At 44.8% G+C, this 17,843-nt stretch overlaps 2 protein-coding genes across 3 annotated transcripts in view; one reads left to right on the forward strand and one right to left on the reverse strand.

Moving 5' to 3' along the window:
* Positions 1 to 17,843, reverse strand: part of Dock1 (dedicator of cytokinesis 1) — a 499,905-nt gene that overhangs the window by 250,689 nt on the left and 231,373 nt on the right. The window lies entirely within an intron of this gene.
* Positions 1 to 17,843, forward strand: part of Insyn2a (inhibitory synaptic factor 2A) — a 55,309-nt gene that overhangs the window by 21,471 nt on the left and 15,995 nt on the right. For both annotated transcript variants that reach the window (XM_032892395.1, XM_032892396.1), the window contains exon 3: positions 16,687 to 16,758. In XM_032892395.1, the coding sequence (XP_032748286.1) occupies positions 16,687 to 16,758 (72 nt within the window). The remainder of the gene's footprint in view (positions 1 to 16,686; positions 16,759 to 17,843) is intronic.

Consider the following 17,843-nt stretch of genomic DNA (forward strand, 5'->3'; position numbering starts at 1 on the left):
TAAGAGGTTGATAGTGTCAGTCAAAAGACAGAGAAAAGGTCTCCTGTCACAGAAAGCCTTCCACTCCGCTATCTCAAAGCTTGCACAACTGGCCAACTTAGGGTTTGGCACCTTAAATCAAGGCCAATTACTGTAGCTCTCTCCCTCACCTTTAAAACCTCTGCTTGGATCTTCATCCATACAGGACAAGCTCAGTTTCTTAACTCAGGTTCACAGTGTGGTAGCTTCTCACATCAGGTTCTAGAACACTCAATCCCATCAACCTCAGGGACTGGTAAACGTAACAGGAGTCGAGAATCAAGAATCAAGTAGGTTCAAAATCTAAGGCCACTTTGATGGTGGCTATTCCCATTCTAGGATCAAGATCATTAATTTAACTAATACTCAGAGTTCCCACTGCCCTTGTCCATGTGCGGATATCACAGAGGGAAGCGGCCTCTAGGGGACAAAGCAGAAGCTGTGAGATGGAGGTTCCAAGGCATCTCCAGAGACTGAAGGGCCAGCCATAGTCAGTTCCACACTGTGACACCTATACAGCTCTGGGGAAGGGCAGTATCTGCGCATTTCCCTGGTGTAAATACCACCTTGCCAGGCAATTGTGTCAGCCCCCAAATCCTGAAATTAAAAGTGCCTGCTGCTCCGACCATCCAAGCCAACCCCTGAATGATGCCCCTGTGGTCCTGAGGAAAGAAGAAAAAGTTCTCAGGATTTGAAGATTTATGTATATCACGGAGGCGAGGGATGATGGTGTTGGCTGTATCTCAGGTTAAAACGACAGGAAGTACATCCTGCTCTATGCTGGTTAAACTTTGATACATGAGAAGATTATTATATTTTATTTATTTTTCTCTGTGTGTGTTTGGGGCAGAAAGGACAACCTGCAGCAATCACTTCTGTCTTTCTACATCCATGGCTCATGGAGACGGAAGTCATTGACTGGGCTTGGTGGCAGGTGCCTTTTCCCACCAAGCCATCTTGCCATTCGTAGATGTCTCATTACTTTCTGCGAAATGACAAATAATTAAAGAATTTTAAAATACCCAAAGTCGTCCCTAGGATATAGTCTCAAACCAACCGCTCACTCACAGTAAAAGATGCTTTACAAAGCAACGGGCTAGTGTCAAGGCTTCTACTAGCCGACCATGCCCAGTAAAGCACAGAGTGATTCTGGATAAAAAAAAGTCACCAGTACCAAGAAGGATCTCCTAATGGAAGTGGGCCCACAGGGGCTATCACGGCATCTATGTGACATGTCCTATACCCATATTCCTATAATGTTTTCTGGGATAGAACTGAGCCTTTTAGAGTCATACACCTTCTCTTGTATTAATGTCTGGACAGTGTAAGGGGATAGCGATGATCTTGGAGCCTGACCAGCAGCCTCTACATATGGTGGACTGTACTTAGTGTGTGATATCTTCAATGGGGTTTTTCATTATCTAGTGGCTCTTTCTTTGTGGAGTGACGTGTACATCACCAGACAGCTGCCATGAGTCCCTTCCGAGTTGTTCTTCCTGTGAGACACTCCTATTAATCTCACTTGCTCCTATGCTTGAGCAGAGAAAGGTCTCTTCATTGGCAACCGAGCTTCAACTGGGTCCTCATCAAGTAGGAGTGGCAGAGGCTTAAGTAAGGTTTGTAGGAAGCCCCTGCCTCTCAGAGCACACAGTGGGGACAGGATAAAAGAGTAGACCTATGGACAGCATTCGAAAGGACGCCTTCTGTAAGGAAATGGTTGTGCCAAGATTTCCTCACAATCATGATTTTCAGTCCCCCGTAAAACATTTGGGCAATTCACGCAAATCACTCTGCTTTATGCAGCACAGGCTGCATTTGCTCACCCGGCTGGCATGAATGCCAAGAATTACCCTGCCTATTTCAGTGTTCTCAGTATTATTCTGGTCTCTTCTCAGGAAGTGCTAGGTCACACAGGCTACCTGCATGACTGATGCTTTTGTTAAAGGTTGAGAACAGGGCAAGCGGGATATGGAATTAAAAACCCAACCGGTTCTTGAAACAGTGGAAATTCCCTGTAGCCACTCTGGGCTTCCTGAGCTGGACAGTCACTGACCAGCTGCCTGAAGGGCCTCAATGCCCAGGACACTGCAGCATCAGCAGCGCCCTGTGGGGAGACAGCTCTGCTGGCCTCATAGCTTACCCATCCCAGACACTCTAGAGCAGTGGTTCTCAGTCTTCCTAATGTTGTAACCCTTAAAACATGTGTGGTGATCTCAAACCATAAAACTGTTTTTGTTGCTACTTCATTACTGTGATTTTGCTGCTGTTATGAACTCTAATGTAAATAACTGATATGCAGAATATCTGTTATGCATTTGACACCCTCCCCCAAGGATCACGACCTGCAGGTTGCTGGTTGAGAACCACTTGATCCAGAGAATTAATATATTCACTCCTAAAAGCCCAACAATACCTTCCAAGTCAGAGAAGACCAGAAACTCATGGGAGAAACTATATTAACCACAAGGCCAAGACCAGACATTCACCAGACCACAGCTTCTTCACTGACAGGTCACCCCAAGCCAGTGAGGGGCACCCAGGGCATGCCAGGCCTTGAAACACAGATGATAATAATAGAAATAGTAAGTAGAAATAATAATAGAAAAGCAGACATGAAGCGTGGGACCTCTATGTCTATACTGAGTCAGAAAACATGTGAGACCAAGCTTAAAAGAAGACGTAAGCTAAGCTGTCTGAGAAAAGGTCCTAATTCCTAGGCAAGGCAACAGTTCCCTGTCAGTGGTGTATACTTCAGCCAGGTAACAGGTGGCTTCTTTGTGGTCTGAGACCCAATTCTCCCTATTTGGGGCACACAGTGGTTTAACTAACAATTTATTTTATTTAAAAATAAACTACACACACACATGTTCAGGGTTTTAGTGAAGACAGCATGCTTTCAAGACTTGGGAGATTAAATAACTGAGTTAGCACACCTTATACGGCAACCTGTACCAGTGTTTCCTCGAATGTATTTATTCTGTTAACATACAAAACTGGAAGTCGCAACCATGTAAGAAAGAGTCCCGTGCAGACAAATAGGTGGGAGGTGAGGACTCCACTCCTAGAGGTGACCTGTGACACTGGAGGACCTCAGAATCCCTTCCCATGGAGCAGAGCCAGCAATCATTGGGAGGTTCAGGGGCAGATTATCAGCTTTGGGATGCATATCCAGATGATTCCCATTCTGTCTTTATCCTAAAAGCAGCCACAGGCAATCCAAATATGAACAGTCATGGTTGCATGGCAACAAACATTTACACAGTGGGTTAGACCAGAGACCACAGGGGTGACTTAGATGGATAGGTGTTGGGACTACATCAGCTCAGTTGATGAGCTAAAACTCGGTCACAGATAGTTTGTGTGTGACTACCATACAGGAGACGTGTAGTTCATTCACACAACCCGAGGGTTTCTACTAAGCAAACTCTCAGTGCTGGATGCCAAGTAAGGCCCACCTTTGAGAAGTACATTATTGACTGCATTCAGTTTGTTCACGGATATGCTTTACTTTCCTCCAGCATGTATGACCCTCACACAATCCCTAGCTTTGGAATTTTGTGTGTATGAGTGTGTAACACAGAACTGTCAATTGCATGGCAGCATCCTTATAGACATAAGAAAGCTGCCCCACCCTTATGGGAATAAAAGGCTATTTGTTTTCATTGATATGTTGATGCCGGGTGGATAGAACAGTACACAGGTTCTTTATCCCATCCTCATATTGACAGGACACTCAGAATCAGGCATTTCAGAACCTGTGAGGAGATGAGAAGCCTCCTGGAATTGTCTCTGATTACCCAGGCCCAAAGGGAATAAATGCTGTGTCACAATACCAGAAAAAGTGGAAAGGGACAGTTTACTTATTCAGGTTTATAGAGCAAGAGGATGCCAGGGGATTAGTACACCCCAGGGGATCTGTATACCCTGGTGGCAGTGGTGGCAGAGACCTGATTGATCATAAAACTTTCCCACTGCATCTAAGTTCCTGACTCCCAGGTCCTCCTTCTGGAGTTCAGGCAAAGCTGGGTCCAGTCAGGTGATGTCATCCCACCCAGGCTCTACACTGCCTGTTGGATGAAGAGGCGTTCTTACCAGAATTGACCCAATACATTAAGATCAAGGTCTTGAACCTGGTTAGCTGGGAAAGGTCTCAGAGGTGGAAGGGCAGAGGGCAGTGTTTGACAGCCTTCCCCAGTGACCATGATCCTAAGAGCTACTCTTGTGGATTCTGCAAGTCTGAATGGTGTCTTCCTCAGCTCTGGCAAGATGTTCCACAGGCAAGCAGGGCACAGTGAGCAGTGAGAGAAGGCTTTGCTAAGCTCCAAATCAGAGGCAGAAAGGGCCTTAATTCTGCCAAATGCTCTCCTGTCTCTTCAGGTACTCTATTTGCAGGGGATGGAAATGTCAGCACTCCGTTTTCTAATGTTCTTGAGGAATCTGTCCAGGTGGCTCTCTGTACAGTTATTGTAACCCAAAACATTTTAAAGCAGTATAGTCAGCGGAGAGAGGTCAGCATCCACTGCACTTAACCCACCCCCTCAGGAAATGGGCTTCATCGAGACAGCAAAGCAGAAGGACCACAGCTCTGCTGAGCAGAGATACTCACACTGCCATGGCCTCCTCTTGCTACTCAATAGAGTCTCCAACCTGCTGGACCTCTGCCTCTGCCTTTGTAACTGAGACCTCTAAATGCCTTACAGCCCGCATACCTACCTACCCAGGGGATTTAAGAATTAAAAGAAACTTGGAAGACAGGTGTGGTGGTATACACCTCTAAGCTCAGCACATGGGAAGCTAGGGCAGAAGAATGGTGAGTTCAAGTCTAGTCTATGCTACAAAGTAAGACTGTTGTTTCTGAAACACAGAAACCTATGGAAGATGGGAATCCCATACCCAGAGGTTGTGTGCCTGTAGCCCCTGCTTTCCTGTAAAGTTAGTTTCTCTGACAAATAACCTTGCAGGAATAAGTCACCAGGTCAAGGCGTGTAGGCTAGAACATATGGAGTGTGTCCTCTGGCTTTGATACATGGATCAGAGGGAGGGTGTTCACCTCTGGAGGGTGAACAGGGGCTGAAGATTACAGAATCGAGGCACTGGGCTTTAAACTTCACTTCTGGAAGGATTGGCACACTCACTCAGGTCACAGGGAATTGAGATGAGTCAGGGCACTTGGACCTGCGTCCAGATCACCTGGCTTTGGCTTTCTGGCTTTTTTTCTGTCTGGAAGAAGGCTCCTTTCTGCCCTAAGAACACGTTCTGCAGAAATATCTAGAAGTAGTACAACTTCAGCAGCCATCTTAAAATACTCATAAAAACTTACTGGGGGAAATTCCTGCCTACTGATCTGCCAACATAGAGAACAATCCCTTCTAAGGCCCCTTCCTTCCCTCCTCTTGACCCTTCCCCAGTGCCTTTGCTCTCAGGTGCTGCAGGTGAAGGTGGGATTCTCTTAGAAGATTTTAGGGAAACTAATTTTTTCTATTATAGTACAGGGCTTTTATAGATGTGTGATAAAGTAGTCACCTTCCCACATCCAAGTGCCTTGCTCAGTTTTGTGACTTTTGAAGTGAAAGTGCATGCCAGGGCCTTCCCAGTGTGTGCATTCATCTAATTCCCAGGGTCCTGGGGAGCCGCCTTTCACACTCATGTTTAGATAGCGCTGTAAATAGGAATCTGAAGTTCTTGGAAATGATAAGTTCTTCCCTTCTTAATATTTAAAAAAAATAAAGCTAAATATATTTGTAAGTGTATAAAACACATTTGTCATTCTTGCTCTGGGCTTCGTGTAGGTATCATCTATACCTGAAAATGGAATTTAAATAATCTTCCTGAGCAGAATGCCAAAATAGCTTTGAAATATCTCCCCAGCCTTTCAAGTTGGCCGGTGAATAGAAACCTCACCACTGAGCCACTAGGCAACTCCGAAACCCCGTTTGCAGATAAAATGAGCAATTCAAGGCATGACATGAACATTTATGAAATTTATGGATTTGTGTTCCAGAATTCAGATTAAAAAAAGGAAGAAGAAATGTGAGTTCTGGTTTTCAAATAACTTTTTCAAACCTCATGCAGTTTCTGTTAAGCAATGCAGAAATGTCCTACACTCTACTTTCCGCTGGGTCTGAGGCAAAGTCCCATGGGAGAGAGGCCACCCAGGTAGAGCCCCTCTGAGCTCAGAAGCAGCTACTTGGAGCAACCTACAATACACACAGCATTTCTGAGCCTTCCCATAGCAATCTGAGGTAAATGATCTCCAGCAGAGAGCGAGCTGAGGCTTGGGTGTGCTGCAGAGGCTCTCCAGGGTCAAGAGAGAGGGAGAGTCTGAGTTCACAGGTAGGTGGTGTGAGACTTTGCAGGTCCCTGTAACTGGAGACACAGTGGGTCTGCACATGGAAGGAGGAAAGGAGATATTTCTCAGGCTACTGCAGCTCTAGGTTCTGCTATGATTAAAGGGGCTGCAGAAACTCTGCTTCTGTCTCCCTCTACTCTTGGCTCACACAAAATGAATTCAATCTCTGGGGAGAGGACACTTTCAGGGCTAGAGGCAGCATAGACCGCCATTCCCATACAACGGATATTCTTAAGGATTCATCCTGACCAGGAGCAATGCCCTTGGTGTGATCACTGCAGAAAAATCAAGACCATTTATCTCTTAAGTGCAGGGACCTGGGAAACAAGAGAAAGCTGCCCTGGGGAAACAGCTCATCACATGAGCAGCTCACGGAATACCTACCCAACAGCCAGGCGCTGACTTCCTCAAACTGATTCAAATTAGAGCAATGTGTGAACAATAAATCAAAACAAACTTTTCAGTGCAACATAAAAACAACAAACAGAAGCAGATTGAACAATAAAGCAGAAGGCTCTAATACAATGTAAAATAAACACTGAATTTATCCTAAAGCCCAGAGGGGACTCACTGTGGAGCTTGGCTGGCCTGGAACTTTTTCAATAGGCCAAGCAGACAGAGCCACCAACCTTTGCCTCTCAAGTGCTATCATTAAAGCTGTGTGCACCTCCATTCTAGCTGGGGTAAAATCTCTTAGATCAACATCAAGAGGTATGCGATGGATTGTATTCCCAGTTGAGTCTCAAAGTGGACAGTAAGGATTTCTACCAATCACCTTACCAAGCTATCAAAATCCATTAAAGGTCTTGTTTTTACTTTATGCTTTTGCATGCTTTGCCTACATGTTTGTGCATGACATGCATGCAGTGTGCATGGCATACATGCAGTGTTCAGAAGGCATACAGTACATATCAAAGCAAGAAGAGAATGTCCGATGCCCTGGAACTGGGCTTACAGATGGTTGTGAGCTGCCATGTGGATGCTGGGAATTGAACTCAGGTCCCCTGCAAGTGCATCAAGCGTTCATAATCACTGAGCCATCTCTCCGGCCTCGGCTAGTTAGATTTTAATCTTCAGCAAGGAGAGTTCAGGTACATTTGTTTCTCAAAGGAATGCAAGATCAGCTTTGAAAAACCACCCAAGCTTCAAGAAGCAAAAAGCCTCAGTTAAAACTGTTAACTAAGCTAATCTAAATACATCAAAAGAATCTATAAATAAAAGATAAAAGCCCTTGTGGGTATTTATCATCAAGACCTGCGAGTGCACAGTCACACTTTCAAAGTGAAACCTCCATACATTACAACATGCTTGACTGATAGGACTCAAGTGGGGAGAAATGGCAGCCAGAAGGGAAAATCCATCTTAGTGCCATAAACTCACATCCTAATTTTTATTCCCTTTGTGTAGCCGGTACCACCAAAAAAATTCATTTTCATTAATTTTCAATAAACTATGGCTTAAGCATTAGCTCTCCTTTCGGAACACAAATTAATCAAGCCTGCCTCTGCTCAGCCCTAGAAAGCCATCTTTCTTATTATTAATAGATATTTCTGGTGCCTTCTGGGGCAAGTGGCTTGTTTGTATCACTATTGTCATTATTTTGCAACTAGGCATCTCCTCAGCTGCATAAGTACATTAAAGACAATGCAAGCTATGCACATTAACAGTACAAGTTGGAAGTCCACAAAGAGCCTCGCCAGAGTGAGAGGGTCACCACATCTGGGGCCATGGTAAGCTGGTAACAGTTTGTCTGTCACTGCTGCCTACAGAGAACCATGGAGTTCGTGAGGGTAGTTCTCACGGAGGGGTGCTTTTACCCTGATTGCTTGTGTGTTAAATGAGTGACCTTTCCCAGGCGTGTGAGGAGGGCAGTGTAGGGGGCAAGTGCTAAGCCATTTATCTTCATGACTGGATGTGAGGAGCAAAAGATGACTGACCTTTATCCCCATGTGACCAGAAAGATTTGAAAGGGGATAATGCTAACAGCCCTTAGGCAATCATCCCTTCCCCAGCTGGAATATCACCAAACTGGCCAGTGTATAACCCTTTCCAGAAGCAGAAGGGTATTTTGTGCCTACACCCCAAAAGAATATATATGCATATTTTCCATTTGCTCATGCATCCATTCATCTGGTCATTGTTCAAAACATACTTCTTGGCCATTCACTAGAGCACCAACATAGGCTACACACTGCAAGTTCACCAGATCCTTGCCTACATTCTGGTGTGAACGGATAAGGCAAACTGTCCATTAGCATAGAGGCAATTGGTGTAGTGAAGTTTAACATGGGGGAGAGGGGAGAGGCAGATGTTAGCTTTTTATTAGGAAAAAGACAGGCAGAGGCTACATCCAAGTTCTTCTGATCAGAGGAGGGCACATGCTAGACTTCACTTGGACAAAGAAAGGAAGGAAGCCACCATGTTGATACTGAATGCTAGAGGCCCTGGCAGGGAAAGCTAGTGGAGGGCAGACAAGAGGTCAGCAAAGGGCTCCCAACAAGCAGGATAGTCCTCCAGAGCTCTTGACACCAGATAGGCAACTGCATAGGTGCCAACTGTCACCCCACTTCCAAACCAAGGGGGTAGGAATGAGTACCTCAAATTGTTTTGCCAATAGTGGATATGACTGTGCTGTGTCTAGTCTCAGTGTTCACCCTTAACAACCTACTTTGATTAGAGACCCAGGCCCAGCAAGGGTCATACAACTGCAAAGCCTGACTCAGCTGAGAGGCAGCGACTGGGGAAAGAAACCTAGTCGAACCATTAACTAAGAAGGTTCGCCTTACTTTGGATTATTAATACATGATTGTGGAGTTGTTCATGAAAACCAACTTTTAAGCTTCTTTTTAAGAAGCTTAAAACAATGGGAAAAGTGCTGGTGGTGCAAGCATAAAGACTTGAGCTCGAATTCCCAGCACACACAGTTGGGCACTGATTTGGATGTGTAACACCAGTGCTGAAGGACAAGAGTGCAAAGAAAGGGGAAATCCCTGCTCCCTAGCCAGCCATTGAGCTACAGCTTCAGTGAGGGACCCTCTCTCACAATATAAGGTTGGTAGTAGTGGAGAAAGACACCTCTGTTCTCCCCACATGCATACATACATACATACACTACCCCAAGTCCCGTCCCCCACCAACACACACACACACACACACACACACACACACACACACACACATCCACACCACAAAGCCTTATTCAGATGCTCCCTAAATCCTGGCATATAATAGCTTACATCTATGTAGGCTCCAGTGCTTACAACAGATGTAGATGTTTCTGTGGATATATTGGGAAAGTCTAAATTCACTTTAGCAACGGAAGAGCTGATATATAAACTAGGTACACTTCCAGTACATGATCTGGCAAATTCCTAGTGAGGTTTCAGATGCAGAAACAAGCTGCTTCTAGGGAAGCTTCAGGACCTGTGAGGTTCCCTACAACATCCAACTCTGACTACTTTTGAAATTTAATTTCTTGCCAGTAGCAGAGGTATGGTGTGTTTCTAATTAATGTCACTTTGAAACTGTTATGTGGAAAAGCCCATTAAGATGCTGACACAAACGATGGCTTAGCTATCAAGAAGGGACAGCTGGGCAGGAATGCAAAAGGAAAAGAAAAAAAAAATTGGCACCAGGTGAAAAAAGCCCAAAGAAAAAAAGAGAGATCAAAATTAAGAGGATAAATTAGATAAGAACATAAATTATCACAAAGAACAGAGATGGTCTTTGCATTTTTGCAAGAAATGCCATCTTTTGCTGAGGGTCATACCCACAGGACTAGGACACAGCCTTTGTGTTAATTCAGTGTGACAGTTCCAACACTCTATGTAACTAGTGTTTTGAAAAACTACACTTGGAGGGTCACCCCCAAAGTTAGCATCATGCCAATTGCTTTGGTTCAGTACTAGAAATGTGACCTTGCTGAAAATTAATACGCCATTTAAAAGACAAGGAATAAGCTACAAGGTCACTTGCGGTCCCTTGGACTGTGTAGAGTTTTGGGGGATGGACCCACAACACACAGCATACAAACACTGCCAAGAGAAAGATTCTCCTGAGTGCTGCAGTCAAACCAGACTTAATACAGAGACGGGTGCAGCCACTGAGGCAGGTGAGCCAGGGAGCTTTAAGTTGAGAACTTAAAACTACTCTGCTTTCTCTACCTTCCCTTTCTCTCTTTTATTCTGATCTGCTCGTTTTTATTTTACATGTATGGGTGTTTTGCCTGCATGTATGTATGTATGTGTAAAGTGCCTGGTGCCTGTAGAGGTCAGAAGAGGGTGCCGGATCCCCTAGTACTGGAGTTGGACAGTTGTAAGCTACAGTGTGGGAGCTAAAAACCAAACCTGGGTCCTCTCTAAGAACCTCAGCCCTCCTCTCCTCTTCCTCCCTTTTTGCTTTCTTGTCCCTACCTTCTTCTATTCCCCCTGCCCCCACCCCCACCTTCTTTGAACAGTCGAACTACATCTCCCATTTGTTTTTGAACTCCTTGACTTTGGTAGCTCCCCACCCCGTGACCACCACCACCAGTCTCTGCTTCCCTGGTAGCTGGAGTTCTAATCCTGGAGTTCTAATCCACATGGTCAATAATCCCTCACAGTGCAGCTGAGATTACTGTCACGAGTGCAAGGCTATGAGTTTGATTCTCCATACCATGAAAGCAAAAATATCTTGGGGGGGTGAGGTGGGAGGGGAGTATGTAGGCATCACTGTGACTATAGGAACAACAGAACTCAGTCAAAAAAAAATAATGCCAACATTACAGTCAACACCAGAAAGTCAACTTCTCATTTCCATTTTTCTGTGCGATCTTAGAACTTTGTTGGACACTGCTGCTCATAAAAGCACAGGGAGAGAGTGACCTCATGCTGGACTTCCCTCCCTGCCTCCTCCCTCCTGCTGTTCTTCTAGGTCCTCCTCTTCTTCCCCCTCTTTCCCTTTCCCTCTCCTTTCTTCCCTCATCCTCTTCTTCCCTTTTCCACCTCCTCCTTCTCTCCAACCCCTTGTTCTTCTTCACTCCTCCCCTTTTCCTTCTTCCCTGCCCCTCCCCTTCTATATTTTATCCAAACTCCACTCCTCCCCCCTCCCCCTCTCCTCAGTTTTATTCCTTCTGATCTTCTACCCAAACAAATAGTGCTTGGCTTTTGCATTATCTTGTTTTTACTCAAGAACTGTGTGTCCAGTCTCTTTGGATCCTGCAGGCTGTCAGAGACAGCAAGCAGCTTGGTTGGGGATTAGAGCTCCCAGCAACCCTTCCCTGACCCCCCTTAGACCCTTCGTACCCCCTAACTTCCCCTGATAAGTTGATGAGATGCAGACAGTCTCTCTCTCCCATCCCCTGGCCTATGGCATCTCTGGGGCAAGGACAGCATCTTGGTGTATCTCAGCTGAGGTTGGCAGCCATCCTTCTTCCTCTAGCATCACTATGGGGTGCTATAAAAACCACTGCAGCAGCTCAGCTCTGTGTCTCCCTTCTTTGTTTCTTTCATAATTTATCCCTGGTAAAAGGAAACACTGGAGAATCCCATACAGCAACTGTTAACGATGCTTTTCCACAAATACGCACTCCTACCTATGAAAGGGGATACACTGGTAGAAAAACACATATTTATATATTCAGAGACTTTTACTAACAAACAACTGAAGAACTGGAGCAAATCACTATCGAAGCATTCAGTAGCTAGACCAGAGTCCTGAACCGAATTCAAGGAGTGCTGGCTGGCCACTTCAGTGAGGCATCCATCTGATTCTCCGAACCGGGACACCCTGAGATGCAGGCTGTCCTCTGCAAACCACACTCCCGGTGCCTTCTAAAATGATGTAAAGCCTTGATGAGAAATACGGTTTCATATCAAAGCAGAAGTGACCGGATAACTGGTCTCCACCAGAAGTGCCTTGTGGACTGAACGTGTCTAAATTCTGTTTATCTAGAACACCGAGTGCTTGTCCAGAGTCCACTGAACTCAAACCATGTCTAGTTACCTAGACCTTCCCAGAGAGCCCGTTCTAACACAAAGATGTGTCTAAAGAGCATCATCATGATAAAGAAGTTCCAGGCAGCTGATTTCTGAGTTAGACTGGTATGCTAGAGCCAAGGGGAAAAGATATACAGGGCTGGGGATGTGGATCAGTCATTAAAGTACTTGCCTTGTAAGCATGAGAGGTCAGTCACCGGAAACCATGTGAAAAGCAGGGTTTATCGGCATGCTCTTATAATCCCAGTGATCATGAGATGGAAAGTAAGGACAGACAGATCCCCGGGAGCTCACAAATAGCCTAGTCTATTTGTTCCAGGCAAACAGGGATCCTGTTCTAAACAGAGAAAGGTGCCCGAGGCTTGAAACTCAGAGCTATTCCAGATGCATGCACTTCTACCCAGATAGCACGCACACACTCATGAATGAGGAAGGGCAAATAGGTGGACAGATGGGCTGTCCTTAGATTGTTCCTAAGAGCTGCTCTCTGGCCTGGGTGCTGTCCTTGGTGCTAGAGCCTATTTCCCTCAAGTCTAGTAACATTTATTGTTAAGACTGAAAACTTACAGGTCACTACAGTGGGACAGCTAACCTGTCTTTACATAGCACAAATATGTTTGCCACTGGAGCCCAGAGGGTTCAACTTATGTACCTAGAACTATTCACAATTTATCCTTCCATTTCCTGTGGCATTCACTTCTGACTATATTGACTAGAGTCATATTATCCGAACAATCCAAGGGGACCAGGTATTAAATCGAGAATGAACTTATAACCAGGTATAAAGCTTGGATTCCTGAATGCAGTCAGGAAGAAAACTTTATATAAAGTCAGCACCTTCTCAGACTCCCTGGTTTGTATTTAGGCCACTACCTTAAGTGCTTACACCTGTGAACTTCTGATTCACCACAGATCTGTGACTTATTGTCCCTGAAGAAGCTTCTTGCTATAGTAGTCTGAGGTCTGGCATTGCTCTTCTCAGTTACAATAGTGACACAGAGTGACAGTCCTTCCATGGCCTGATTTTATGGAAAACGTTCCCAGGGCAAAGGGGAAAAGAAAGGACATTACTGATTACACTTGGTGTTCTCTGCCCTCAGGTAGAGCGAATCTGTTATGTCTGTATTTGCAGCATGGACCCAATTTACATATTGCAGCCCAGTTATTAGTGTAGCCTTAATATGATCAGTGAAGCCAAATCCTAGAGCTTGGAAGGTCCAAGATCAATTAGCATAGAGTACAACAAATCCTTTAGTTAAGAGTGCTGTACTGAGAACACTCCTAGGGAACATGCCTTTGATGGATAAATTTTCACTAGGGACAATGACTGACAAGAGCTGCTGGCAGGAACCCTGGGGTGAGTTAGCCACACAGCAAATGTCAGCATTTTACATTTCACCACAAGCTAATCCCTCTCTGACTTGTTTGATTCTTTTAAATGACAGCCACAGAAAGAATATTAAAGAAACTGTTGGAAACATTCAGAAGGGTCCCTCCAAGAGGGGTCCTGGTAGGTAATGAAGTCCTGAATGTAAGTCTCCAATAGGGAAAGCTGATGGGAAAATACCACTGAGAAAAGAGAAATGTGACTGGCCACCATTGGGAGGCCATCCAACCCTCCCTGGTGAACTCTACGTGTGCAGAGCACATCACAAGCACTTACCATCATCGCAAACAGCTTCTTGATAGTCATAGCCAAGCCTGATTCTGTAGGTACTTGCTAACTTGGGGTAGAAATGTGTGCTTTTTACAAGTGATTAGCATAGTCAGCTCAGGAGAGCTTAGGAAAGGACAGTTTCTTGCTAAAGCCTCCCACTATCCTGGCAGAGGGTCCTCTTGTGACTCTCTGGTGCCTGAAGCCTTTGTCCTGTCATTTTCAGATTCACTGACTATCCCAAGCTGCCAATTACATGTAGTGAAAAACACAGGTCCCTGGATGGAGGCAACGCAGCACAGAGTATCAGAAGCCTGGGGTCTAAGAATAATGAGATCCTGGTCCTGGAGTGTGGCTGGATTCCCTTCCATAAAATGAGAAGAGAATAATTAATTGGAAGACTCTGGGCACTAATACAAGTGAGACTCTTGAGGCTTGGGGGTGACTAAGCAAAGATGAGAAGTGATGCGGAACAGGTGTGGTAGAGGTTGTAGTGAGGTCTGTGGCAGGAAGGTTCTAGGAGCTTGAAGTGTACCAATGGTGGTCCCCAGACAGTGGCTGCGGAACACAAGAGCCTTCTTTAAGAACCTAGAGTTTGGTTGTGGCTAGCACAAAAGGCTTCCTGGTAGGTGCACTGCCTGTCCATTGCTCATACCCATTAGGACAGCAGCCCTTGTGGGCAACCCAGCCTAGCAGATTGACAGGACATCGGAGTAGACGGACACTGTTAGGATGTCACAGCACGGATGCGGCCTCAAGTACAGTTTCTCACTACATGGGGGTATGGTCAAAACAAACTGAGGACCAAACTCAAGTGAGGAGACTAAAGAGTGGCTTTGTGCATACCCGAGAGGATGGAGAAGAGCTCTGTATACACCCAAGAATTTGGAGAAAGGCTCTGGCTAGGCTGGAACAACTAGGCAGCTGTATCATTGGGGCTTGCCACTTGGGAGAAAGAGCTAAGAACAAGAAATTGTCAGACATGAGGAAGAGGCTGAGGAGCACATGAGGCCAGGTGGAAAGGTCAGATATGGGTGTCCAAGGGTGCTTAGTATAGCAGAGAGACCATCCAAACAATGTAATATCATGATTCTAACTCTCAAATGCAGCTCATCACGGGAAATGCCTGGCAACACTTTGGAGTAGAATATGGTCACTTGATTAACAAATAAACTGCACCAAACTCAAATAAAATGAACTAAACTCAAAGCCATGCCTGTATTTACTGAGTCCACAGAGACAATGTCAGCACTGAGCAGTCGATGCCTCTGTCAGATGTTTACAGAACACAAAATATAAATGAGGAAACAAATGTTATTTTCAATTTGAAACTGGCAATGCATACACGCGCAGTGTACACAGCAAAAAAGGTGACACAAACTGAGACCCGTTGGTGTTGACACAGCTACTGTACACATGGTTACCTTGCTGGGAGATGCTATCCATGCAAATCTACCCCCAAGGTGATCAGAAGCCAATCCAGATGGCAACGCTTCTCCCACCGTCAACCAGACAGATTCAGTTGTTCCCTGAACCTGATTCATGATCCCTGGTGCAAATGATATTTAGAATAAAGTATGCATGTGTCTTAAAATGTCCAGAAAGTCCAACTACAGTAGTTTGGACGGAGCATAAAGTACCACATATAAAGGGTTTAGAAGGTTGAATGGTTCAAGGTATGTATTCTATCTAGGCAACCCTGACTTGATAAGAAAGTGAAAATCCTCCCCTTCAAGGCAAAGCAAGTTTCAATACAATACTACAAGAAAATACTCGAAAGTTAGTTATTTCATTATGAAAGAATCAGAATTCCTCCCACAACCCCCTACACATACACACACCTACCCCTCACACACCTACCCCTCAAAAACCTGCTTGGTTTCCACAGTGAGCTGAAGTCTGCCATGTTCTGTCCTTACAGAGTCATCACTTGCAGACAACAAGTAACCAGAGAGTGCATCAGAAGTCTTAACGATGGGAGAGATATAGTTACAGACAACAGCAGCAGTTTTCGCTACAGACCCAGGGAGAAAACAGTCTAGGATTTATAGACCAAAAGGCAAACCCAAAGAAATTATATGCATATTCATGTATGTATTAGATCACAGTATTTATGGTTAGAATGAAACCTTTGGAGACATACATAATTTAATCATGTTTCAGATAGTATTCTTTGGATACTTCTTCAAGCATTTAACAATGTAAAACCCATCCTAGGCATGCTAGACAAATGTAGGATGGGGTTGGGATGTGACCCAGAGGGCATGCATATCAACCCCTGCCCTAACAGGGCGAGAGGTAGTAGGTCATAAAACCATGCAGTTATCAGCCTCTAAACCCATGGTTTTCTCCTGGAAGATGTTTTTCTTAAATACAATAAACATAAAGTTACCCGGAAACATTCCACTCTCCATGCTTATAACGCAATCAGATTACACACTTCATCCCGGAGCGTATGTTCACATTCTAAATTTAATTCCAGTGACATCTTGGCTGTAGACGTGTACTGGCTGGTACCATAAAGGCAGAGACAGAAGCAGAGTGGTAAACACACAGGCGTCAGTTCCTATGATCACAAGCATCTCATATCGGGAAGGCGTCTAAAATGAGGCTTCTGCTCTGTGAGGCCAGCGACCGATCCCCCCACCCTCAGCCACCGATTGTAACGCTCTCCTGTTCTTATCTTGTAGGCTTTCATATCGGACGGGGCAAGACACAGCTAATTGTGACACGTGCAGGAACAGTGCATGTATTATCTATAGGTATGTTAACATTCTCTTCCCACTTTGTTATTCTGAGTGACAAATGCTGTTTACCCACAATTGCAAGAATCACTGGGGGCCATGCTGGGAAGATTCCATCAGACAGAAAAAAAAAGTCCTTCCTTGACCATAATTCTAGGCTATGTCTAAACAGTCATCTTTCTGTCCAACCCCCCAACCCTCGAGCCCAGGTATACTACCCCAGGATGAAGGAGAGCATAAACACGTTTATCTTGTAAATGTACCTTTGTGGTCTCAGGAACAAGTATCATTTTGATGGCTTGCTCCCTTGGAATCTATAGTCTTGAGCACAGAACTGCACTTTGGCAAAACAGTAAAATAGGAGCCCTTTGGATGGAATAGATCAAAGGTCTGCGTCCACACTATATGGGATAGGTCCTCCTCTGTTACACCGCATATACAGGTATTTTCAGGGCACTTACAAGGTCTATGGTCCTCTGACACGATCCCCTCTCAGGAAACTACAGTTATTTGTCACGTGGTTTTGCTTATGATTTAAACACTGTAATAACTGACACCCACTAGAAAAGATAAGAAACTTTCAATAGGCAAAAATTATATTAGGTCCTTGACAATAATTATAAGATTTTAAGGCATGGTTAAAACTTTGAGAAATTGCTGTCTTTTGTGTTTTGTTTTGTTTTTTCTAATGGGGGGGTGAGATTTTTACAAACTGAAGTCACAGTGACAGGTTTTCTGATTTAGTTCATTTTAAACATGAAGACTGAAGTCAAGGGCCAAGGCGTATCCCACGCCTTGGCTGGTGTGAACTGTGGTGCAGAGTATAGATAGCTCTGAGATACACTGATGTCATTTCTAATGGTGTAGCCCTTCTGGTGGCAATTCTGGCTTCCTGAGGGCACCTAGTAGGGTTCTCTACAGCGGTTGTGGTCACGCACATTCCCACTGACAGCATCTCCACAGTGGCTATGGTCCCACATATCCTTTCCCTATATCCCAGTCAACAGTTAACAATAGTGCTGTCGTCTTTATGAATTGAGGCAATGTGTCATTCTGGTTTTGATTTCTATCTTCTGACGGTGAGCATTTTTTCCTTACACCTA

Source organism: Rattus rattus, chromosome 2, assembly GCF_011064425.1.
Source record: "Rattus rattus isolate New Zealand chromosome 2, Rrattus_CSIRO_v1, whole genome shotgun sequence".
NCBI classification, from domain to species: domain Eukaryota; kingdom Metazoa; phylum Chordata; class Mammalia; order Rodentia; family Muridae; genus Rattus; species Rattus rattus.